The sequence below is a fragment of the Dreissena polymorpha genome, chromosome 16 (assembly GCF_020536995.1).
Source record: "Dreissena polymorpha isolate Duluth1 chromosome 16, UMN_Dpol_1.0, whole genome shotgun sequence".
NCBI classification, from domain to species: domain Eukaryota; kingdom Metazoa; phylum Mollusca; class Bivalvia; order Myida; family Dreissenidae; genus Dreissena; species Dreissena polymorpha.
The window spans coordinates 41,816,471-41,841,670 of NC_068370.1; the positions used below are offsets into that span (position 1 = coordinate 41,816,471).

Genomic DNA, 25,200 nt, shown 5'->3' on the forward strand with positions numbered 1-25,200 from the left:
ATTGTTGGATACATGCATATTATCGGGTAATCAACCAATGTCCGTTAATCCGTTGACACATAACAGATGTGTTTTACGACCTGATAACGATCATAAAACCTTTCAGATAAATGTCAGAAGTCACTGGACCGTTATCTTAGCGTTATTTGGGTGATGTATACCGCTTTAAACTATTGCTCATGGTGTAATATTGATATTAATATTACAGTTTTTTTTACTTGTCAGTACAAATATATTTTATACGTTTGTATAACGTTTGTATAAATCCTTAGTATTGAACATTACTATCTGCTGAAATGATTGAATATTATGATAAAATGTGCATTTTATATTTATGATAAGAATTTACATTAACCTTTTATTTAATATCCTTCATGTATATACATAAGTCGCTTATTTTGAAAATAATTACTTTGTCAAAAAAGGCGTGAAAACTCGACACTAAATAAAGAAATATCATATTATCAAATAAGACGAATACTACCACCAATAATGTTTATTAATATTTTTTTCATAATTGATTGAGTTATTGTAAAAATCGTACTCTATGTTGGCCTCTTCTTATCGAAAATGCGTGTATACTGCCAGTGTCATGCGAATATGGATCTTATTTCTTAATATCCACCTTCACACTTTTTAAAGATACTGTGTACGTGCTTGAATTAAATCTTTTTCTGTATTAAAATGTTCTAATAAAGTATAAATTTCAGATTTGGCACGAATCTTTGTATATTGATAGATCTTCTATTAACCCCGGTAGTGTTTATTACCCATTAGTGTCAATTAGTGTAAATAATAACATCAATCAATATGTGTCATAAATAGGGCGTACCCGAGATACAAACATGAACCGATGTTGTCTACACTTTACCTTTAATTGAGAATTACAGACGTGTTAATCAATAAGTGTTTTCTATCAATTACTGTAATAGATAACATCAAACAGTAGGTGTCAGAAACGCGAGTCTTACACCCATATTGGCATTTTAAAATATACTTTTGACTGCTTAACATGTATAACATATAAATAAATATGTGTCATTTAAAGATACGTTTACACATGTGTATAATTGTTATTTAATTCGGTTCCTGATTTGATTCTTTAATTAGTCGACGTTCCTATGTAAGGCGTGAAAACGGTTTTTAATTAGTTGCGGCATCGATTGTATGAAATTCAATGACGGCAGCCGTCAATGGTTGTTCTCTGAAATTGAGTTACACAAATAATTTAATTATCTTGTAGACAATTGATAAATAGATAAATACATTTATACAAGAAATATATCAGTTCACTGAAAATGGCCGTGTCTTTAACTGTTGGGGAAAAATTCTCCTCTTATGGTGCATAAATAGGCATAATTGAACAGTACTAGCGTTCAAATTGTGTACAGTTTTACAGGAGTTAGAAACTAGAATTTGAACTTTACTAAAGATCTTAAAACTAGATGCGTTTGCATTACGATCTGTCTCTGACAAATGTATGATTCTGTAAATAATGTGAGTCGCGTTCTGAGAAAACTGGGCTAAATGCACGTGCGTAAAGTGTCGTACCAGATAAGCCTAAGCTGTCCGCACATGCTAATCAGCGACGACACTTTCCGCTTTTATGGTATCCCTGATTAGCCTGTGCGGACTGTACAGGCTAATCTGGGATGGCACTTTACGTGCATTAAGCCCAGTTTTCTCAAAACGCGGCTCATGTATTATTTCTTTAAAGTGTCATCCCATATTGTCGTTGAATGTTCATACTATGCATTTGTTATTAAATCATAGGTATATCCCTGGCAGAGTTTAAAATGAGTTAATAAATGGAAATATTTGATAATATTTTGAATTGTCTTTTCATTCATAAATCTGTGTTATTTATTTCATTTAATATCCTAAAATTGATGCTTTGTATGTTTTCAATAAAAACAAATGTTAGTATCGTGAGTCTGTAATTGTTATAAATTGTGAATAAAATTATGAATATGATACATTTCTATTATTATTTTTTTCCCCATGTATTATTCGTTTTGTGTATTCACCATTCCTTTTTAAGTCTTTAAGTCAAAAATGTTATTTAATACATTTTTTTCACAAAGAGTTTTATATATATGACAAAATATTTCGTTGCACGCTGTCATTTAATTTGGGGCGAGTTGTCTTTCGATTGGGGCGAGTTGTCCAACATATTTGGGGCGACTTGTCCAGATTTTCGGGGCGACTTGACCTGGGGCGAGTTGGCTTTGGGCCGAGTTGTCTGGTAACCTTTGAAAAAATGTTCCATCATTCAAGGTGGCAGTGCTTATCAGTCCACTTGGCACATGACAAATTGATATGCACTTGGAGACTGTAAGGGAGAAAATACTGAAAAACAAAATAATTATTTATATAATTATATAATAAAAATTCCTGATTTCTTCCATTCAGATCAATATTTATTTGTTTCATGATTATTATTGATCAGGTTGGATCCAAGTGTGAGGTAAGTGTTCACAACTTTTTTCCAAATCCACATTTCATGAATGTTTTATCCACAGAAACGAAGGATGTCAGAGAATAACTTCAATACTGGCATGACTATGTCATCAGAGGCGCAACAGCTGCTGAATAATTTCTGGCCAGGTGTCAACAATGATGTCCGAAACATCAAAATGGCAAGTATTCTAATTTGAAACAAATTCAATGATGATATTTATCATATTAACATGTCTGTAAGGGCGTTAAAGTGTTCTCCTCAGCTCAAATTGACGACTAAAATTAAGCTCTTAGCGAATGAATAATCTCAAACACACGCATGATTAGAAGACCTGTCAGTCTGTTACAAAAAAACCTTGGCAGGACAGGTAGGGTAGCTTTGCAGTAATAGAAATTGTAAAAGCTTTTGAACATTTTTGAATTTATATTTTTACAGAATCATCATGAAACTAACTCAAAAAAAATGTTTGCATGTTATATATCTGTTAAGATATGAATATTAATAATATGCCAGCAAGTATTTTCTAGCTAAAATTTTCACTTGTAGAACTGAGCAATTAAAAAAACTCATATTTTCCTAGAACTTTATTGGACATTAACAAACTCAGGACTGTGACCTATGCCTACCAGGCCCTGCAACATATCAACTCAGATTCAGAATCCACTAACACACACCAGAATAAAACTGATTTCAATCATTTTAAGCAAAATTAAACTAATATTGACAATATGACTGTGTTTCAGAATTTCATAAATGCACACATTTTCATTTTTATGTCCCCCACTATAGTAGTGGGGGACATATTGTTTTTGCCCTGTCTGTTGGTCTGTTTGCGCCAACTTTAACATTTTGCAATAACTTTTGTTATATTGAAGATAGCAACTTCATATTTGGCATGCATGTGTATCTCATGAAGCTGCACATTTTGAGTGGTGAAAGTTCAAGGTCAAGGTCATCCTTCAAGGTCAGAGGTCAAATATGTGGCCAAAATCGCTCATTTTATGAATACTTTTGCAATATTTCAGATAGCAACTTGATATTTGGCATGCATGTGTATCTCATGGAGCTGCACATTTTGAGTGGTGAAAGGTCAAGGTCATCCTTCAAGGTCAGAGGTCAAATATATGTGGCCCAAATCACTTATTTTATGAATACTTTTGCAATATTGAAGATAGCAACTTGATATTTGGCATGCATGTGTATCTCATGGAGCTGCACATTTTGAGTGGTGAAAGGTCAAGGTCATCCTTCAAGGTCAGAGGTCAAATATATGTGGCCCAAATCACTTATTTTATGAATACTTTTACAATATTGAAGATAGCAACTTGATATTTGGCATGCATGTGTATCTCATGGAGCTGCACATTTTGAGTGGTGAAAGGTCAAGGTCATGGTCATCCTTCACAAGGTCAATGTCATCCTTCAAGGTCAAACATCATATAGGGGGACATTGTGTTTCACAAACACATCTTGTTTAGAATGTAAATGTGTTGACTTGATTGTGGACATGTCCAATATGAGTAATTTGATGTGCACATCATATATATTTTGTAATTCAGTGCTCCAACTAGGATTAGAAAAGGGCAGGGAGGACTTTTTTGTCAAAAGGGCACTTTCGACGCGCAGTATTTTGTCAAAAGGGCACTTTTGAGCGCGCTGGCATTGCGTTTCTGGAATGCTTCCTGTTGCATGTTAATTTATATGTTGATTTATTAATTATCCTATGTAAATAAAAAAAAAAATTTTTTGAAGGGCAGGGGGGCCCTAGGAAGGGCAGGGCGGAGGTTCGGAGGGGCAGGGCAGGGCGCCCTTCAATGTAGGCTTAGCTGGAGAAAGTGGTTAAAAATGTCACTCACTATCAGTATCTGTATTTTTCGCTTGCATTTTGCACTCTTGCGAGTTTCAATTTCTAGCCCTTATGCCCTCTTGTAAATGTTGATTATTTTACCAGGTTAAACAGTTGTTTTGTTATTACCGGTACCCTTCAGACACTCATTTTGTTAGTATAATATAATATCAGTCCTTGTGTTAGTCGGCAGATGTTTAGTCTATTTGCAACGCAAATAGGCTTTTGTAGTACATGTATCGCATTTCAAAATCACAGAGGAAACGGTTGTCCTTTTCCAAGCCTTCCCTGATTTTGGCAGACAAAATAGATATTTAATATAGTACTTTGTAAATCTTACTCATTTAGAAACTTTTTTTCTAACATTTTCTTTCAAGAAAATTGCTTACAATATTTTTAGTGAATTTTTCTAAAACAGTTTTATATGAAAAAACGTTTTTAGAAACTAAAACAAATTTCGTTCGTAAAACAAATCTGTTATTGGCAAAAGCGAGTTATTTAAAAAAAAATTACCATCTACCAGGCAAACTGAAAAGAATTTCGTCCCTTGAAAACAAAGAAAGACAATTATATTACTGCTTCCTGTGAGGTAGGAGACTTTTATTGCTTGGCAATAGTCTTGTTCTTCATAAAAAATCTGTTTGATAGCCTTTTACATTTTCATTCAGACAACTAAAATCCTTTAACATATACATTAGCAGAAACTTCCCTGTATCTTGCAAATAGACTTTCAACGCCATTGGCGCTCTCGTTATCATAAGCATTGCCACTGGTGATTTACAATTCTTATGGCAGTCTTGTGTTAGTCTGCAGATGTTATTATAAGCATTGCCACTGGTGATATACTATTCTAATGGCAGTCTTGTGTTAGTCTGCAGGTGTTTAGCATAGGCATTGTCACTGGTGATTTACTATTCTAATGGCAGTCTTGTGTTAGTCTGCAGGTGTTTATCATAAGCATTGTCACTGGTGATTTACTTTTCTAATGGCAGTCTTGTGTTAGTCTGCAGATGTTTATTATAAGCATTGCTACTGGTGATTTACTATTCTAATGGCAGTCTTGTGTTAGTCTGCAGGTGTTTAGCATAGGCATTGTCACTGGTGATTTACTATTCTAATGGCAGTTGTGTGTTAGTCTGCAGATGTTTATCATAAGCATTGCCAGTTTGCCACTGGTGATTTACTTTTCTAATGGCAGTTGTGTGTTAGTCTGCAGATGTTTATCATAGGCATTGCCAGTTTGCCACTGGTGATTCACTATTCTAATGGCAGTCTTGTGTTAGTCTGCAGGTGTTTATCATAAGCATTGCCACTGGTGATTTACTATTCTAATGGCAGTCTTGTGTTAGTCTGCAGGTGTTTATCATAAGCATTGTCACTGGTGATTAACTATTCTAATGGATGGATGCAGGGATGGAAACTAACTTTTATATGGCTGGTTGCCCAGACGGGCAACCAACTCCTGAAATTGGGTTGCCCAGCAAAAAACCTATGAGCCCAGAACTTTCCTAATGCTTTATATACATTTTTGTTGTTCAACGAACGTACAATGTGAAGTCAGACAGCTTGGTAATAAAATGACATAATTTTTACATTTTGTACATTGTTTTCACTTATCCATGACCTGACAATTGAGTTAAAGCTTAAGAGGTTATCATAAACTTCAAACGCACACTTTTGCATGTACAGTTTTTGAATAATTTTGAACCCTACTAGGCAAGACCATTGTAATTAAATTAAAGCTTTCTTGTTTAGTAAGTTCTTTTATTTGAAGGTCTTAATACATGTTGTAATGCAATTATTTTAACTGTACCTTATTTTGAGGAACTGAAAATAAATAATTTCCACTACTGTCTGCCCCAGACACACGTTATACTTAAATCAAAAGAGCAAATATTTGCTCTTTGTTGACTCAATAGCCGCGACAGGCTTGTGCCCTTCAGATTGTTCGTGTTTCTTTATGCTATCAATTTTCAATGAGGAGCAACCCGTTACAAAAGAATTTAGCATGCCTTGTTCAATACAATATTTGCATTTCATACCGCTCTCATGATTGTTCGTCAACCAAGGCCTAGTTTCCAACCATCCTAACTGAAATTCGCGCTTACATTTATTTTGATCAAATTCATGATTATACTGGCGTTTTTCTGATATTACGACCTTGGCACAGCCATTTTGAACAGAAAATAAATAGTAAATCATGACGTCAGATGCTGTAAACTGTATGTGTATTCGATGTTTTGACGGCGCAATTTAATTGGCTTAGACCATTTAACGCCAGATGGGTAATGGTATTGATAATTACCGCGAAATTAATGTATTGATTGACTACCTGCTTTTGAAATTGAATCGCCCGGCGTAAAAATTACTAGCCCCGGGCGAACGGGCAACCGTTAATTTCCATCCCTGGGCAGTCGTGTGTTAGTCTGCAGATGTTTATCATAAGCAATGCCACTGGTGATTTACTTTTCTAATGGCAGTCTTGTGTTAGTTTGCAGATGTTTATCATAAGCGTTCAGAGTTTTTTTTGGCCGATTTTACAGCCGAAATTCGGCTACGTTCCCAGTCCCAAAAAGTATACTTTTTCCCCAAAATGTGGCAAAAAATTCCTATTTTTTTTATTTTTTTTTAAGAAAGAAGTGTCTTATGCGTATTTTATCTCAATTTTAATTCAATTACATCTAACAAAGTATTATATGATTTTGTTCTTTTAATTTGAATGATAATAAAGAGTTATGTAAAATTTAGTATTTCCCTAATCAGTGGACTTTTTGTGTGGAAAAAAAGGCTAATGAATTTATTTTCCCAATGTCATGAAAATGCCGATAAAATTCCCAATTCCAAAGCCATGGGCTATCTTCCCAAAAAGTGGAGAAAAAAAAACCTGGCATTGCCACTGGTGATTTACTATTCTAATGGCAGTCTTGTGCTAGTCTGCAGGTGTTTATCATAAGCATTGCCACTGATGATTTACTATTCTAATGGCAGTCTTGTGTTAGTCTGCAGGTGTTTATCATAAGCATTGCCAGTTTGCCACTGGTGATTTACTATTCTAATGGCAGTCTTGTGTTAGTCTGCAGATGTTTATCATAAGCATTGCCACTGATGATTAACTATTCTAATGGCAGTCTTGTGTTAGTCTGCAGGTGTTTATCATAAGCATTGTCACTGGTGATTTACTTTTCTAATGGCAGTCATGTGTTATACTGCAGATGTTTATCATAAGCATTGCCACTGGTGATTTACTATTCTAATGGCAGTCTTGTGTTTACAGGATCATTTTAAGACACAAGCATTGCCTTTGGCAAGAATTAAAAAAATCATGAAACTGGATGAAGATGTTAAAGTAAGTATAAAATAATGTTAATGCAAAACCATAAAAGAAATCTTAATTGATTTTTCTGGTAATACTCACAATCATAATTTCAATCACTTAGTTTAAACCTATTTATTTTAGCTTGATTGCATCGAAAGCCTAAGGCTTATATAAATGCTCTCAAGTCCGTTTCCTGGGCCTAGAACCAGTACTTGGTGTCTTTGGGGGAGATCTAAAGAACGCTCCCACGGTGGGGATCAAACCCGTAACCTCCCGGTCGCTAGGCGGACACCATATCCATTACACCACAGCGACCTTTAAGTTCAATCCCTTAATCCCCTACCCTTTCATATCCATGTAGTGGACAGTGCAGTCAACAGATTCATCCCCTACCCTTCCATATCCATGTAGTGGACAATGCAGTCAACATTCATCCCCTACCCTTCCATATCCATGTAGTGGACAATGCAGTCAACAGATTCATCCCCTACCCTTCCATATCCATGTAGTGGACAATGCAGTCAACAGATTCATCCCCTACCCTTCCATTTCCATGTAGTGGACAGTGCAGTCAACAGATTCATCCCCTACCCTTCCATATCCATGTAGTGGACAGTGCAGTCAACAGATTCATCCCCTACCCTTCCATATCCATGTAGTGGACAATGCAGTCAACAGATTAATCCCCCACCCTTCCATATCCATGTAGTGGACAGTGCAGTCAACAGATTCATCCCCTACCCTTCCATATCCATGTAGTGGACAATGCAGTCAACAGATTCATCCCCTACCCTTCCATATCCATGTAGTGGACAATGCAGTCAACAGATTAATCCCCTACCCTTCCATATCCATGTAGTGGACAATGCAGTCAACAGATTAATCCCCTACCCTTCCATATCCATGTAGTGGACAGTGCAGTCAACAGATTTATCCCCTACCCTTCCATATCCATGTAGTGGACAATGCAGTCAACAGTTTCATCCCCTACCCATCCATATCCATGTAGTGGACAATGCAGTCAACAGATTCATCCCCTACCCTTCCATATCCATGTAGTAGACATTGCAGTCAACAGATTCATCCCCTACCCTTCCATATCCATGTAGTGGACAATGCAGTCAACAGATTCATCCCCTACCCTTCCATATCCATGTAGTGGACAGTGCAGTCAACAGATTCATCCCCTACCCTTCCATATCCATGTAGTGGACAATGCAGTCAACAGATTCATCCCCTACCCTTCCATATCCATGTAGTGGACAATGCAGTCAACAGATTCATCCCCTACCCTTCCATATCCATGTAGTGGACAATGCAGTCAACAGATTCATCCCCTACCCTTCCATATCCAGGTAGTGGACAATGCAGTCCACAGATTCATCCCCTACCCTTCCATATCCATGTAGTGGACAATGCAGTCCACAGATTCATCCCCTACCCTTCCATATCCATGTAGTGGACAATGCAGTCAACAGATTCATCCCCTACCCTTCCATGTCCATGTAGTGGACAATGCAGTCAACAGATTCATCCCCTACCCTTCCATATCCATGTAGTGGACAGTGCAGTCAACAGATTCAAACATTCACTATGTTGCCAGATTTTTTTTAAAGGAAAATAAAGCCAGTTTTGTTTAATTAAATAGCACATTATTTGTAATTTAATTATAAAATTTAGTCCTTATGTATAACACAAGCACCTAGCTTGAATAAAAACAGTTTAATTAAACAGGGTGTATGAATACACAGACCACTTCCATTGTAATTTTCAATTGGCTTTGTCGGCAAAGTTATTATGTTTGAACTTTCTGTAAATAAAATGAGTCACTATAGTAAGTGCTACATGAAAAGTAATGAAGATGATCAGCCTCATGGTTCCCTGCTCTTTAAAGTATGTCTTTATGAGAACTAAATTTGTGAGACTGTTATGTTGTATTCTTTAATGCTTTACACACCAACTTAATAGCCATATCATTGAACCTTGTCTACAACAATCATATGATACCTGCAATCAAAAGTGTAAAGATGACTGGTCTCCCATTATTCTCTGTTTTCTTGTTTTCAAAAGCTTTTGTTGTTATTTAGATGATAAGTGCCGAAGCGCCTGTGTTGTTCTCTAAAGCGTGTGAGATTTTCATCAGCGAGATCTCAATGAGGGCATGGGTTCATACAGAAGACAACAAACGCAGAACACTTCAGGTATACTAAAACTAAGTTCTTAACATGTGTTGCAAGCTGTGTCCTTATATAGTGTAGTAATGCTACTGATATTCAATAAAAGTTACCATATTAACACACAGTTTTTAAAACCATTTAAATATTTTAAATTGAGATTGCTTTGTTAAAAAATCTCCCAAAATCTCATGTGCGAAACTTGAACATTATTTCACAACAATTCAATTGTACTAAGAAGTTATTTGTGTCTGTTTTTTTTTGTAGAGGAATGACATTGCCATGGCAATATCAAAGTTTGATCAATTTGACTTCCTGATAGATATTGTGCCCAGAGAAGATATCAAGCCATCAAAACGCCAGGTATGTGAGATATGCGGTCAATTTTGTTTTAATTTTATGAAATTAAAATAGCAGTGTTCAGTTAACTGTTTGCTTAGCGATACATACTGTTGACTATGTTTTAAGCTCGACTAAAGAACAAAACGATGTATCCAACTTTAATATAAATTGACTTCTCGTGTATTTCAAAAGGAATTTTCACAGACTGTGAGCTTGCCCAGGAAGAGTGTTATTAGTTATCTGAGCACTATAATAACTATTCAATACAACAAAAATTCAAACTACTTACGTTGATTGTTCCATACAGGACGAGCCCCGCAGTGGAGTTCTCCCAGAGCAGATACAGTACTACCTGCAGATGGCAGCACAGCAGCAGCAGCAGGCTCAGCAGCAGTCACAGCAGCAGCAGACGACCATAGTGACTCAGCCCAGCGTCCAAACCTCGCAGATAGCCCAGTCCATGGCCCAGGCCATCTCAACTCCACACTTACAGCTCGCTGGTAAATGCAGCATTAATATATCTCAGGCCAAAAAGGTCTAACTACATGTAATAATAAGGCTCAATCCAGCAGTGCTCCAGCTAGGCCTATATTGAAGGGCGCCCTGCCCCTCCGAACCTCCGCCCTGCCCTACCTAGGGCCCCCCCCTGCCCTTGAAAAAAACGATTTTTTTTACATATGATTATTAATAAATCTTTTATTACATTGTAAATAATTTATTTCTCTTTGTAGACATTATATTTGCATGGTTTATTAATAATGGGAATTAACGATTCTATCAATAATTAATAACATATAAATTAAAATGCAACAGGAAGCATTCCAGATACTCCAGCACGCTCGAAAGTGCCCTTTTGACAAAATACTGCGCGTGGGAAGTGCCCTTTTGACAAAAAAGCCCCCCCCCCCTGCCCTTTTCAAATCCTAGCTGGAGCACTGAATCCATGTTTCTTGATATCTTTTGTCTAAAATAAAACGGCCACGTTCTGCAAAAAAATATCTTAATGCATATACATAAATTTCCATCACAGTTCACACAGGCTAAAATTGTCCAAAATGCATATAAGTACAAAGTCAGGCCTGTTGGTCTAATTTACAGGACTGATAACAAAAAATGAGATCAAATTCATTGGTTTGTTGATATTTGTTGATGGATCTGATTTTTTTACGCACTGTAAAAATAGCGATAGTTTCTTTATACAAATGCTTTTCCAAACCAACGAAACGCTGACTTTGAGTGTAATACATTTTGCAAAGTGATTTCATAAGGGCGGACTATAAACAAAAAATTACATTACTCAGCAACAACTACAAGAAACAAACACATTTACGACGGAAATCATATAATAAGGTTAGATTTATGAAGAGCTTGTGTCAATTAACGATGAAGAATATGTTTTGGATACAAATTATAAATTTTTCTTAGGAGTTAATGTATTAAATGTCATAGAATAAGTGAATCTACTCGTGAAGGAAAATACATCTTACAAAACTATGGTTTGAAATTTGAAAAAGACAAACATGGCTTGGTTTATATGTTGGTGGATCTGTGTACACTTAGATTCATATAATCATATGTATATATTCTCTATTAGGTTTGTCACTACACTACAGTTTACTGTGATGGCATGTTTATTATCCCCACGCTTTTTGAAAAGCGTGCGGATATTGTGGTTATCTCCGCCGTCTGTCCGTCCGGCATCCTGGCCACTATCTCCTCCTACACTATCAGCACTAGAACCTTGAAACTTACACACATGGTAGCTATGAGCATATGAGCGACCCTGCACTATTTGGAATTTTGATCTGACCCCTGGGTCAAAAGTTATGGGGGTTGGGGTGGGGCCGGGTCAGAGATTTTTACTCATTATACCCCCACCAACGAAGTTTAGGGGGGTATATAGGAGTGAACTTGTCTGTCGGTCCGTATTAAGTGTCCACTCTCTAATTTGAGTAGTTTTCATCCGATCTTCACCAAACTTGGTCAGAAGTTGTAACTACATGATGTCTAGGCCAAGTTCGAACATGGGTCTTGCCGGGTCAAAAACTAGGTCACGGGGTCACTAAGTGCGTTTTAAACATTCAGCATGTTGTCCGCTCTCTAATTCAAGTAGTTTTCATCAGATCTTCACCAAACTTGATCAGAAGTTGTATCTACATGATGTCTAGGCAAAGTGCGAACAGGGGCCTTGTCGGGTCAAAAACTAGGTCACGGGGTCACATAGTGCGTTTTAAACATTCAGCATGTTGTCAGCTCTCTAATTCAAGTAGTTTTCATCCGATTTTCACCAAACTTGGTCAGAAGTTGTATCTAGATGATCTTAAGACCAAGTTCGAACATGGGCCTTGCCGGGTAAAGACTAGGTCACAGGTCACTTAGTGCTTTTTAAACATTCAGCATGTTGTCCGCTCTCTAATTCAAGTAGTTTTCATCCGATCTTCACCAAACTTGGTCAGAAGTTGTATCTAGATGATCCTAAGGCCAAGTTCGAACATGGGCCTTGCTGGGTCAAAGACTAGGTCACAGGTCACTTAGTGCGTTTTAAACATTCATCATGTTGTCCGCTCTCTAATTCAAGTAGTTTTCATCTGATCTTCACCAAACTTGGTCAGAAGTTTTATCTAGATGATCTGAAGGCCAAGTTCGAACATGGGCCATGCCAGATCAAAAACTAGGGTCACAGGGTCACTTAGTACGTTTTACACATTGAGCATGGTGTCCGCTCTCTATTTCAAGTAGTTTAAATCCATTCTTCACCACACTTGGTCAGAAGTTGTAACTAGATGATGTGTAGGTCAAGTTCGAACATGGGCCATGCCGGGTCAAAACTAGGTCACGGGGTCACTTAGTGTATTTTAAACATTCACCATGTTGTCCGCTCTCTAATTCAAGTAGTTTTTATCTAATCTTCACCAAAATTGGTCAGAAGTTGTATCTAGATGATGTCTAGGTCAAGTCTGAATATGGTTCATGCCGGGTCAAAAACTAGGTAACGGGGTATCTTAGTGTGTTTAAAACCTCACCATGTTGTCCGCTCTCTAATTCAAGTAGTTTTCGTCCAATCCTCACCAAACTTGGTCACCAGTTTTATCTAAATGATCTCTTGGACAAGTTTGAACATGGGCCATTACGGGTCAAAAACTAGGTCACGGGGTCACTTTGTGCGTTTATTAACATTCAGCATGGTGTCCCCTCTCTGATTCAAGTAGTTTACATCCGATCTTCACCAAACTTGGTCAGAAGTTTTATGAAGATGATCTTAAGGCCAAGTTAGAACATGGGCCTTTCTGGGTCAAAAACTAGGTCTAAGGGTCACTTAGTGCGTTTTAAAAATTGAGCATGGTGTAGGCTGTTTTTTGTGAAGAGGAAATGCACAAAATTATGTATCAATGTGGCATGTGGGGGTATTTGTCACGTCTGTGACAAAGCTCTAGTTTTTTTTAAGGTTATTTTACTGTAATTTCTTAATTTCTACACCAATTGTCTTCAAATTAATGCTGAACCTCTCTTATTACAATACAGTCAATCTAAACTATGCATGGCCCTATTACCAACCCTGGGGAGCCCCGCCCACATAGGCCATGCCCACCCTAAATTGCATTTTACTATAATTACTTTATTTCCACACCGATTCACTTCAAAATGATACTGAACTTCTCTTCTAATAATATGGTAATCTTACCTATGCATGGCCCCATTACCAACCCTGGGGCGCCCCGCCCACATAGGCCACGCCCACCTAAAATTGCCTTTTACTATAATTTCTTCATTTCTACACCGATTCACTTCAAATTGATACTGAACCTCTCTTATGACAATATGGTCAATCTCAACTATGCATGGCCCCATTACCAACACTGGGGCGCCCCTGGGTCAAACATGCGGCGTGGGGATACGCGTCAGCCTCTGCCCCGCCATTTCTATCTGTTATTGAAATGGAAGATATTGGAAGGTTAACATATTAAATATAATAATTGAACTTAATTAAACTTAGTTAAATACATCAATACCACTCAAGTATGTACCGGTAAGTTTAAAGTTGTAAATATTTTCACCAAACTTAAACTCACATGATTAATTTAGTTCCCCATTTTGGGGTTTCACATGGGTTTTTGCCTTTTGTCTTTGAAATAAACATTCGTTTCAATGTCCTTTGTAAATTTACCCTGGCTGCCATGCCTCTATGAACTGGGTAAAACACTTTGAGGCGTGTGAAATTTACTACTGGCCTTAAAGTGTGTGCTCCTCACAGGCCTGTCTCTCATGTAAATTGTGAATGTCTTTCACCAAGTCTTCGTAATTATCTAACAAATGTTGGTCCAAATCCATGACGGCCTAGAGATTTAACAAGATAATTATACATCTTATTAGCTCATCTATTTTTTGAAAAAAAAAAATGAGCTATTGTCATCACCTTGGCGTCGGCGTCCGGTTAAGTTTTGCGTTTAGGTCCACTTTTCTCAGAAAGTATCAATGCTATTGCATTCAAACTTGGACCACTTACTTACTATCATGAGGGGACTGGGCAGGCAAAGTTAGATAACTCTGGCGTGCATTTTGACAGAATTATGTGCCCTTTTTATACTTAGAAAATTGAAAATTTTGGTTAAGTTTTGTGTTTAGGTCCATTTTATTCCTTAAGTATCAAAGCTATTGCTTTCATACTTGCAACACTTACTAACTATCATAAGGGGACTGTGCAGGCAAAGTAATGTAAATCTGACTGGCATTTTGACAGAATTATGTGCCCTTTTTATACTTAGAAAATTGAAAATTTTGTTAAGTTTTGTGTTTAGGTCCACTTTATTCCTACAGTATCAAAGCCATTGCTTTCATTCTTGCAACACTTATTAACTATCATAAGGGGACTGTGCAGGCAAAGTTATGTGACTGGCATTTGGACGGAATTATGGGCCCTTTATACTTAGAAAATTAAAAATTTGGATAAGTTTTGTGTTTGGGTCCACTTTACCCCTAAAGTATCATAGATATTGCTTTCATACTTAATACACTCGCAAACTATCATAAGGGTACAGTAAAAGGACAAGTTGCATAACTCTGGTTGTCATTTTTACGGAATTATGGCCCTTTTTTGACTTAGTAACTTTGAATATATGGTTAAATTTTGTGTTTTGATCCACTTTACTTCTAAAGTATCAAGGCTATTGCTTTCAAACTTCAAATACTTTCATGCTATCATGAGGTGACTGTACCTGGCAAGTTGAATTTTACTTTGAACTTTAAATGACCTTCACTCTCAAGGTCAAATTATTAAATTTTGCTAAAAATGCCATAGCTTCTTTATTTATGATAAGATTTGATTGATACTTTGACAAAACTACTCTTACCTGACATACCACAATAGACTCCACCCAAACCATCCCCTGTGCCCTCCCCCCTCCCCCCCGAATCACCCCCCCCCCCCCATCCCCCGAATCCCTCCCCCCCCTTAATTTTTTTAATTTTTTTAATCCACCACACCCTCACACTATACTATGCCCCTCCCCCACCCCACCCCCCAAGATTGTTTTTTTGAAACAGTTAAAAAACACAAATATTTATTTTTATTGTTTTATGTTTGAAATACCGTCCAACCATCGCACCCAAGAATACCCCCCCCCCCCCCCCCCCCCCCCCCCTATTTTTTTTTTTTTTTTTTTTAAGATCATCTCACAAATGACCACCACACCCTCACACTATACCCCCCCACCCCACCCCCCAATTTTATTTTTTTTTTAAACGGTTAAATACCGTCCAACCATCGCACCCAAGAATCCCCCCCCCCCCTTCCCGTTTTTTTTTTTTTATATTTTGCATTTTTTTTCGCATTTTTGGAAGATAATGTAATAAATGTCCATGCCCCCACACTATACACCCCTCTTCACTCCACCCCAACCTCCTTTGTGATTGAAAATGAGAGTCCCTTCACCTTTAAAAAGCAAATAGATCAGCGGTCTGCACCCGCAAGGCGGTGCTCTTGTTATAAAATGATACAAATATCAATTTGTGTGGTTGGAATTGCTATTGTTATTTATTATTATGGTCATCATCAATCACACTGTCATGACATTGATCCCAGCAATGAAACAAATTTGTATTCCACCGGTAGGGTGGCATATAGCAGTTGAACTGTCAGTCTGTCTGTCAGTCTGTGATTCCGTCCGAAAACTTTTAACATTGGCCATTACTTTTGCAATATTGAAGATTGCAACTTGATATTTGGCATGCATGTGTATCTCATGGAGCTGCACATTTTGAGTGGTGAAAGGTCAAGGTCATCCTTCAAGGTCAAATGACAAAAAAAAATCCAAGTGAAGTAACAAGCTTTGAAGGGAGATAATTTCGATTTTATATCATTTGGCAGGTACAGATCATTTTCATAAGGGAAGTAATATTTTTTTAAGGTATATAATCAAAAAAAAATTTTTTTACTCAAAGCGTAGCAGTAAGGGGCATTGTGTTTCTGACATTAGGGTGGCATATAGCAGTTGAACTGTTCATCAGTCTGTCCGTCCGTCAGTCCGAAAACTTTAACATTGGTCATAACTTTTGCAAAATTGAAGATAGCACCTTGATATTTGGCATGCATGTGTATCTCATGAAGCTGCACATTTTGAGTGGTGAAAATACAACCCAAGAGAAGTAATAAGCTTTAAAAGGGAGATAATTTCTTTACCTGCCAAATGATATATTGAAATTTTATTTCAAAGTTGTGCAATAGGGGGCATTGTATGTCTGAAAAACACATCTCTTGTTTGGAATTTTTTGTGTAATGGAAGTTTCTTCTAAACAAAAATCCAGTCTAGGCAAAAAGTTTCATCCCTGATAAACCTGTGAGGACTGCACAGGCTAATCTTGGAAGTTATGGTACACATGCATGAAGCCCAGTATTCCCGAAACTAGGTTCAAATGGTTCTCTGTAACAAAGAACAAGGCTCAGTCAATGTTTCTGTGAACCATTTCAATAAACATCATAGTACACATATACAATATGATACTTACAGAGCTCCAGATAAGGATTGAGTCTAGACGGTATTTCACCCCTGATATTATTTTACTCCTTTGTTTCAGCCATAAAGGGTATTAAGGAATATTTAGGGGTATTTTCCTTTTCCATAGAAAACTGACACAGTATATGGCGTGTTTAATCTAGAAATATTATTATTTGTTATTTATATTATTAAATGCAAACACAATGAATTTAAAATGACGATATGAACAGACTTTCTTAAAAAATATTCCCGCAGGAGTTGCTGGTCGCTTAAAACGTCCCTTTTTTGATCCACAAACATGATGGGCCGCCATTTTAATTACAAGCTTATTTTGATTGACTTACTTATGATTCAAAGGTTAAACTACACTAAAAACTCAACTGGATTATTGGTTAAACCGATTACGCTCTTTAATCGATTTTAAATACGTGCCAAGATTTGTATTGCGTTTTGTTACATACTGGGACGATTTGTAATGCGTTTTTTTTTTCAATGTGTAAATACGCAGATACACCTCTTATCTGGAGCTCTGGATACATATCAAGTCCATATCATATGATTATAAATTTTCAGTACATTATGAATTTCATTGTCATATCTAACAAAGTATTCATTTGATGAGCATGGTGAGTAAGTTCGTCTACTCGTCTTCTTAATTCGATTACAAAATTTTCTCGTTAAAATTGTCGTACGATTGTTTATGAAACGGTCCCCTGGTAATCTTTCGTCTAAGATAAAACTTGCACATTTCTAGTTAAAACTATTATTGTATTTGCTATTATTTGCAGGTGGTCAGATTCTGCAGCAGCCCTATCAGGTGGTCCAACAGGCCCAGGCCAGCATACCGTCTGTGAGTGCAGTAGGGTTGCCATGGTTACAAACCATTTGAAATCATACCAGTAGAGTCTCATTGCTTTAATTGTCAGCATTATGTTCCAATCTAATATGTATCCTATTTCTTTGGAACAGCTGGCTTAAATCATTTGTTTCATCTATACAAAATATTTTGGAATTATTCAGTACAAAGTATTGAAAGTACTTAGTTTGTGAATTAGGGTATCACGTTTTCAGATTTTTCTAAACGTTTAAACGAAATGAAATTAACGAAACATTATTGTTTAAATGGTATCTCTGTGTCCGTTTTAAACGCATCAGTGCCATGGCATTTCCAAACTGAAATTAGTAATTATTTTCGGAAGATATATCCAGTGCATATCCCATTCGCGAAATGACGTCATATTAAAACCAAATGTTCGCATCGTTATCGAACCATTGGGTTACACTTTGTCTACTTACATGCCGTTATATTTTGTTACAAAGACCAATTGATATCCAACCCAAAATATGTTCAAAAAGAGCAATTCAGTTAAAAAATGTCTATGTTTTACTTGACAAGATGTACAGCAAAACGAGTTTATGTTCATTAAATTGGTTGCATCAAGAATGAACTCGCTGGCGTGACTTGCGTGTCCGGTGAAGGTTTACTCAATAGATTTGTGGAGGAACACTAGTTTGTCCAATGATGAAGAGTCTAGGGACGCCCTAAGCTTAGTAACTGGTTTTACCCAGAGAATAGCTAAAATATTTTTAAATCTGACTTGCCATATTTCAGAACCAATCTCAGGTGATCACAATTCAGCCTCCACAGATGCAGCAACAACAACAACAACAGGTTCAACAGGTATACTATGTCTGTCAAGATGAATATCAAATCTTGTTCTTGTGCATTTCAATCATTTTATACTTTGATTTCCAAAAAGTCAATGATGCTTAACTCTTACAAATCTAAAGTTAGATATGCTCACAGAGAATGTTTCCACAATGTTCGGGTTGAGTTATTTGTGAAATTACCTCATTCATGATACCATTTGATTTGACCAGAAACAGTGCTGTGCATAATTTTCAATATTTTCACATATATACCATACTTTCTGATTGTGGCTGCAATGCACCATTGGCCAATTCTTTTGTCATGGTTCCCTTATTGCCAAGTATTGATGTTGACACTTTATTAGTGATACAGATCTATTTATTTTGTCTGGATCTCATGCTAAGAGGTATGAAAGTCATAGCTTGTAGCAACCAGTTGACGTACTGTTACTGATTTGTGTAAACGTGAAATTGCAAATTCGTCTGATAGCATCCCAGGTTTAGAAAAAAAAGTTCTGTTCAAAATATTTATTAATCGATCACTTAACCATACTTTTAGAAAGGGTTGAAAGTTTTTGTTTATAAAAAATTTAAACACATTTATTGTCTGTATTGGATAGAATTTTTATTTGAAAAGTATGCAGTTTGTGATGAGCATACATTATGGACTGAAATCGAATATTGTATACAGGTGTCCTGCCATGAGGTCAAGTGTCACAACTATTTTCACTAAATTTACCAATTTTTGCCATAATTTTTAAAGTGATGTTATGGGCATCTAACAGTTTATAGGTGTCTATCGCAACCGTTGTTTATTTTTGGTGTTTTCACTTCATATACATTTAAATTTGATAATGCAGCATCAACACACTAAAACAATAACCCGGAAAAAGAATAATAATGTATTTGAATATCAACCGTACTTTCATTTGACAACTGATCATGCATGTAGGATGTGAACCTAAATTTAGTTTTAGTGCAGATTCGTTCATACGACACAAAGACACAAATTTGTTTTACAGATAATTTCGGCTTAGAGGACTGGGTGGGTCACTTAAGAATATCAAATATAAAATATTTTTTATAAACAACTGGTAGCAAGATAAGTTGCAGATAATTGGTCAGTAACCACACTTAAACTAACTCTTTTGACCTGTTAATTCTTTTCAGCTCAATTCAACAGTGCAAAATGCCCATAATATCACTTTAATAGAATTTCATAAAAGCTGTGTTCATAAAGAAGAAAAAATTAACATATTAGTAAACATATGATGACCATAAACTAATTAAATATACTTAAACTGTATATTGCGAAAGGTTTCTTGCCCTAGAGAATTTGTATGTATTATTAATCTTGCTTATTTTTTGCTGTGTTTTTGCATGTGAATATAAAACGAGTCCCTTAACATTTCCAACAAATTGTTCCATTACCAGCTCAGGTTATAGCTGGATTTAACATTTACCTGGCATGACACATAATCTGATTTCATCTCTTGCTTGACTTGCAGGTTCAGGTGCAACAACCACAGGTGTTTCAACAGGTGGTCAATCCCAACGGACAGGTGGAAAATGTTCCTGTAAGTAAACAACTTTTTGAAATCATTGAATTTAATGGGTTTGGAGTAGCGTAAAGGCTGTTGGGTCCTTGAATTATTTCTCAGTATGTATATTATATTTTAGTTAAATTTAAAACATGTCTTGGACATTTGTATGAAAAACATTTGGAATGTTTCTTGAATAATCTTCTACTAAACTTTTACTGAAAGTGTTTCTGTTCACAATTCTTTGATTATGCCCCCCCCCCCCCTTCTCTTCGAAGAAGCAGGGGTGTATTGCTTTGCATTTGTCCGTCTGTTGGTTGGTTCATTGACCATTTTGTTTCCACTTGGTATCTAGAGAGGATACTTTGAAAAACGATTAGGCAAATTGGTATGATTGTGGAGAAAGGAAGAATATTATAAATTATAATCTATCAATGTTAATATAAAAGGTCTACAGAGTTATTTTAGTCTTAGCTTATCAGCATGGTGTCAGTTTTGTGATTTGCCACCATGCCTTTTGTAAGGCCAGTTATCAATCATGCCTTTTTATCACTAAAATTGTTGTGATATTATCGTTTTAAAGATGGGCTTTGTGTTGACCTATGATTTGATACCAATCAGTGAGAAACTGATGAGCTGCATGTCCTAAGCCAAATAGCGCCTGCCCTTAAGCCATTGTATTAATTGATTGTGTAGCCCTTATATGCCTAAATTGGGGCCTTTGTTTTGACAATTTATTGGATACCATTAAGCAGCAAGCTGATAAGAATAGTAAGCATATCAGTTTGTGTCTAGCATTAAGAGAATTATGTTACTTTAGTTTTAAATAGCGCTTGAAAAGAGCCTGTATATTGTTGGCTTTTGACAACAACGCTTGAACGTGCATTTGTAGATGAAAGCTGTTTTGTGTAAATCTTACAAAGATATGAATAACAATAAATGCAGATAGATGTGGTTTTTAAAAAACAATTTAAGGTTTAAAAATGCATGCTTTTTAACTACTTCTTTCAAGTTAGATTTTTTTTACGTATGTTGTGATTGTTATGGTATGCTGATATAAAACTTTGAGGGATTAAAACCATTGACAATTCATGTAAGTACGAGAGGTGAGGGCACATATATGAGCCTCACTGTGGAAAAACAGGGCTGGATGCTTGTGCCTAAATTGTCATCACAGATTAGCCTGTGCAGTCTGCAGATGCATATCAGGGACAACACCATCTTCTTTTATTTAATTTTTTTCATTAAAATGAAGTTATTAGCTAAAATCAAGTTTGAGAGGAATGTGTTGTCCCTGATCAACCTGTGTTGGCTGCACAAGCCAATCTAGGACGACCCTACTTTATTAACATACATTAAACCCTATTTTCCCAGAACGTTACTCATGTGTTTTACAAACACCTCTGGTTCAATGTGTATTAACTGTATATTTCCCAGATTCAGCTGACCCCAGAGCAGTTGAAGATGATCCAGATGCAGCTACAGGGGTCGGCAGCACACAGTCAGCAGATTATCATCCAGACCACGGGGGGCCAGCCAGTGTCTCGCTCTGGGCTTGTACAGGCTGACAACTCACACTACAGTCAGGTACATCTCCTACTATAGTCCCTAATTGTCAGGTTTAAATCAAGGGTTTCATTAATCAACGTTGGTAATATTACTATTACTATGCATGGCAATGAATAACAAAATGGGTAGTCTAATATTCAAGTAACAATCAATGCAATTTGTAACTAACTTGGGTCAAATAGCTCCAAAAAAGTAAAAACTTTAACGCCATGATATCTCAAAATACTAAAGTCTTTTTTACCCAGATAACTGGTAGTTTTAGCTCACAATTGTTTACATTTATCATATAATCAAGGTTAATAATATGCTGTTTTGTAACATTAATTTAAAGTGATCATTTTAACTGATGAAAAACAGGCTGAAACTGTCAGTAAGAAAATGTTGATAAATGGGTTCTAGTACCCTGAGTAAACATTTTGGTATCTGCATGTCATTTTGCAACAAGATTTTATTGACACTGAAATTGTACATACTAAAGTATTTGATGGTATTACTATTTCCTGAATGTAGCGTTTCTCTACTTTGTCAGTGTTCGTTTCAGAACGTGTTTCAAGATGGGCAGCCCGTGTATTTGCAAGATGGGGATCAGGGGGACGGTTAAGGGGATGATAGCACAAAAATTTCACTGTGTTTTGTGTTTGTGTGTATGATATTGTATATATTTATTTGTAAATATGTTGCAATCTTTTATACTCCACTTATCAGATGTCTGGATCTGTGGTGCTCGTGTTATTTAAGGTGACTTGAAAACATGCTTGTCAGTCTGTAAATTAGTTGCTCACTAAGCTGCCATCTTTGGGCACACTTTAAAGCATATTGATAGAAATTAATGCAGAGTTTTATTTGCTTGATTTTTTACTCTGTTTGGGAAAAAAAAGTTATTTGAACCTTCATTTAATGTTCCGTTGTATTTAAAATAATATAAATTTATGTTAAATTTCTCAAAACTTTCTACAAACATTCTCCCTGTAAACTTGCTAATTTTCTGTTAATTGCGTCAGGATTTTTTGTATTTGTTTTCATCATTTTTCATCTTTTTTTCATTTAAAATACATTCTATCATTGAAGTAGAATGAGTCAATTTGACATATAAATATACTGAAATAGAATTTGTTTAATCTATGCAATTTGAATAAGGTGTTATAGAGTTTGCTCTGTTTATTCAGAAACAAATGAGATGCTCTCTTGGAAACCGGACTTAATGCATGTGAAGTCCTCACTAGCTGATCAGGGATAAAATGTTCTGCTTTCATGGCAATGTATGTTTATTGGAAGTTTCTATTAAATGAAAAGCCAGTCAAGGTGGAAAGTAAATGTCCATGAATAGACTGCACATGAGTTAGGCTTAGTTTTCTTAGAATGTGACTCAATTAAAGGTAAAGACAACCTGTTATGAATCACCTGTTATGAATCAATGTTTGTATTGCAAGGATGAAAAACTGTTTAAGTATTTCGTTTTATCAATTTGTTAAGCAGAAGCATTAAATTTAGTGACTAACGTCTCTGAGACAATCTGGCTACAGTTCAATTTAAATAACCTACGTTGCTGTAAAGTAATCCTGTCTCACAAGGATTATCTGTAGAGATAATATATTGATGTAAACATTGGATATTCTATGTAAAATACATAAATATATTGATAGAAATTTCAGGTCTTTATCATATCATACCATATCAGTGCTGTTTGCTTCAAAAGGCAGCTCTGTACTACGGGATAGTTTGTGTTGACAACTGTTTTTATTTTGATTGAAAACATAGACAGTTAGCAAGTATTATAACATTTGTACAATTATGCATATATTAATGTAAGAAATTATCATAGTCTGTTGTAAAATTTTAAGTGTTAGTTGATTAATGCACTGCAATTTTCAAATGGAAGAGGCTAACAAGAATTTCGTTTTTGTCTTCCTTGTTACTATGTTTATTCAGCTTCCATGCTAGTTCTGAATAATAGCCCAAAGTTGAGTTGCTGTGTTGCACAGTGCTTGAAATATGTGATTCTTATGAATGTAGAAGTTATGTGTTCGCACTTGTAACATTGCAGGCATGTATAAAAAGTAGAACTTAAAAGATATTTATGATAATAGAGATGTGATGCTTGTAACAGTTTTATGCATGCTTGTCTTTATTGTTCCTTAAGTATTTTGTTATCAGCTATTTCGTCTATGGCCGTATATTCCTTGCCTCAAACTAATTTTATATGCAAAATAGCATTTTGATCAGCATGTAAAATATTGTTGGTTAATAACTGATTTTAAGCTCACCTGAGCATAGCATGCTTATTTATAGATTTTCTGATGGCCTTTTGTGAAGAGCGTCATCCACTGTGTGTCATCAAGATTTGCCTTGTGAACACTCGAGATGCTGCATTTGTTGATCACTTATCATGACATTTTAAGAGCATTTGTCTCAATAAAATCTCAACTGGTTACGAAACTGGGTCACTTGAACACAAAATGGTACAATTAAACAAAAGAGTTATGAATGGAGGGCACATTTATTGCTTCAGGAAATATGTCCCAATGATAGCTTGGCTGTGATGGAAACTGGGTCACATGGTGTCAAAAACATGTCATTTGTGAACAATACATTTGTCCATTGATGTCTCGGCAGAGTTTGAAACTGGATCAAGCGGGGTAAAAACTTGACAAATTGAAGAAAAAGCTAGTGAACACTGTTGCTGCAATATTTATTTCGAAATTATCATGAAGTCTGATTTCTGCAACAAGTACATCATGGTTTCTGTCGTCTCAAAAACAATTGCCACCATGCAGCAAGACTTTTCCCAATGTGATTATAGTAATACATTTGAACTCTCAAGTCTTATTATTTGACACACTCATCGTAGAACTTGCTCACAACATTCAAAAGTTGTGTTTGCATGATACATTGACAGTGTCTATGGTATAAACTTGTGAACACTGCCTGCTCAAACATTTTAATTCCTTTAGGTCTCAGGTGAGCGCCTTTAGTTCTCTTGTAATGCTGCTTGCTATACCCTAGTCATATTAAATGGGTACAATAACAATATTCTCAAATGTTTGAATTTATAAAGCTTCATATTGTCTAAAATGGGAAATCTCTTGGAGACTGAAGCTATTTAAACATAATAGACCCCATGTTCTATTGATAATCCTCGAATAGTAACCCAGAACTGACAGGTACCTTTAATATTTATTATCAGGCAAAAATGTACTGGTACCGCTAGATGAAATGTCCTGTTGAAAGAAATGTTATGCGTTTGCCATATTTTTATTCATATAAACATTTCTAAAAAAAAATAAGAACAATAAATATTTTATTAACTGA

At 36.0% G+C, this 25,200-nt stretch overlaps 1 protein-coding gene across 2 annotated transcripts in view; it reads left to right on the plus strand.

Moving 5' to 3' along the window:
- Positions 1 to 25,200, plus strand: part of LOC127862348 (nuclear transcription factor Y subunit gamma-like) — a 27,108-nt gene extending 1,908 nt beyond the window's left edge. For both annotated transcript variants that reach the window (XM_052401436.1, XM_052401437.1), the window contains exons 2-11: positions 2,523 to 2,639; positions 7,582 to 7,653; positions 9,711 to 9,824; positions 10,065 to 10,160; positions 10,447 to 10,639; positions 17,920 to 17,981; positions 18,744 to 18,812; positions 20,290 to 20,358; positions 21,760 to 21,909; positions 22,433 to 25,200. In XM_052401436.1, coding sequence (XP_052257396.1) covers positions 2,532 to 2,639; positions 7,582 to 7,653; positions 9,711 to 9,824; positions 10,065 to 10,160; positions 10,447 to 10,639; positions 17,920 to 17,981; positions 18,744 to 18,812; positions 20,290 to 20,358; positions 21,760 to 21,909; positions 22,433 to 22,492 — 993 coding nt within the window. In that variant the 5' untranslated portion in view covers positions 2,523 to 2,531 and the 3' untranslated portion in view covers positions 22,493 to 25,200. The remainder of the gene's footprint in view (positions 1 to 2,522; positions 2,640 to 7,581; positions 7,654 to 9,710; positions 9,825 to 10,064; positions 10,161 to 10,446; positions 10,640 to 17,919; positions 17,982 to 18,743; positions 18,813 to 20,289; positions 20,359 to 21,759; positions 21,910 to 22,432) is intronic.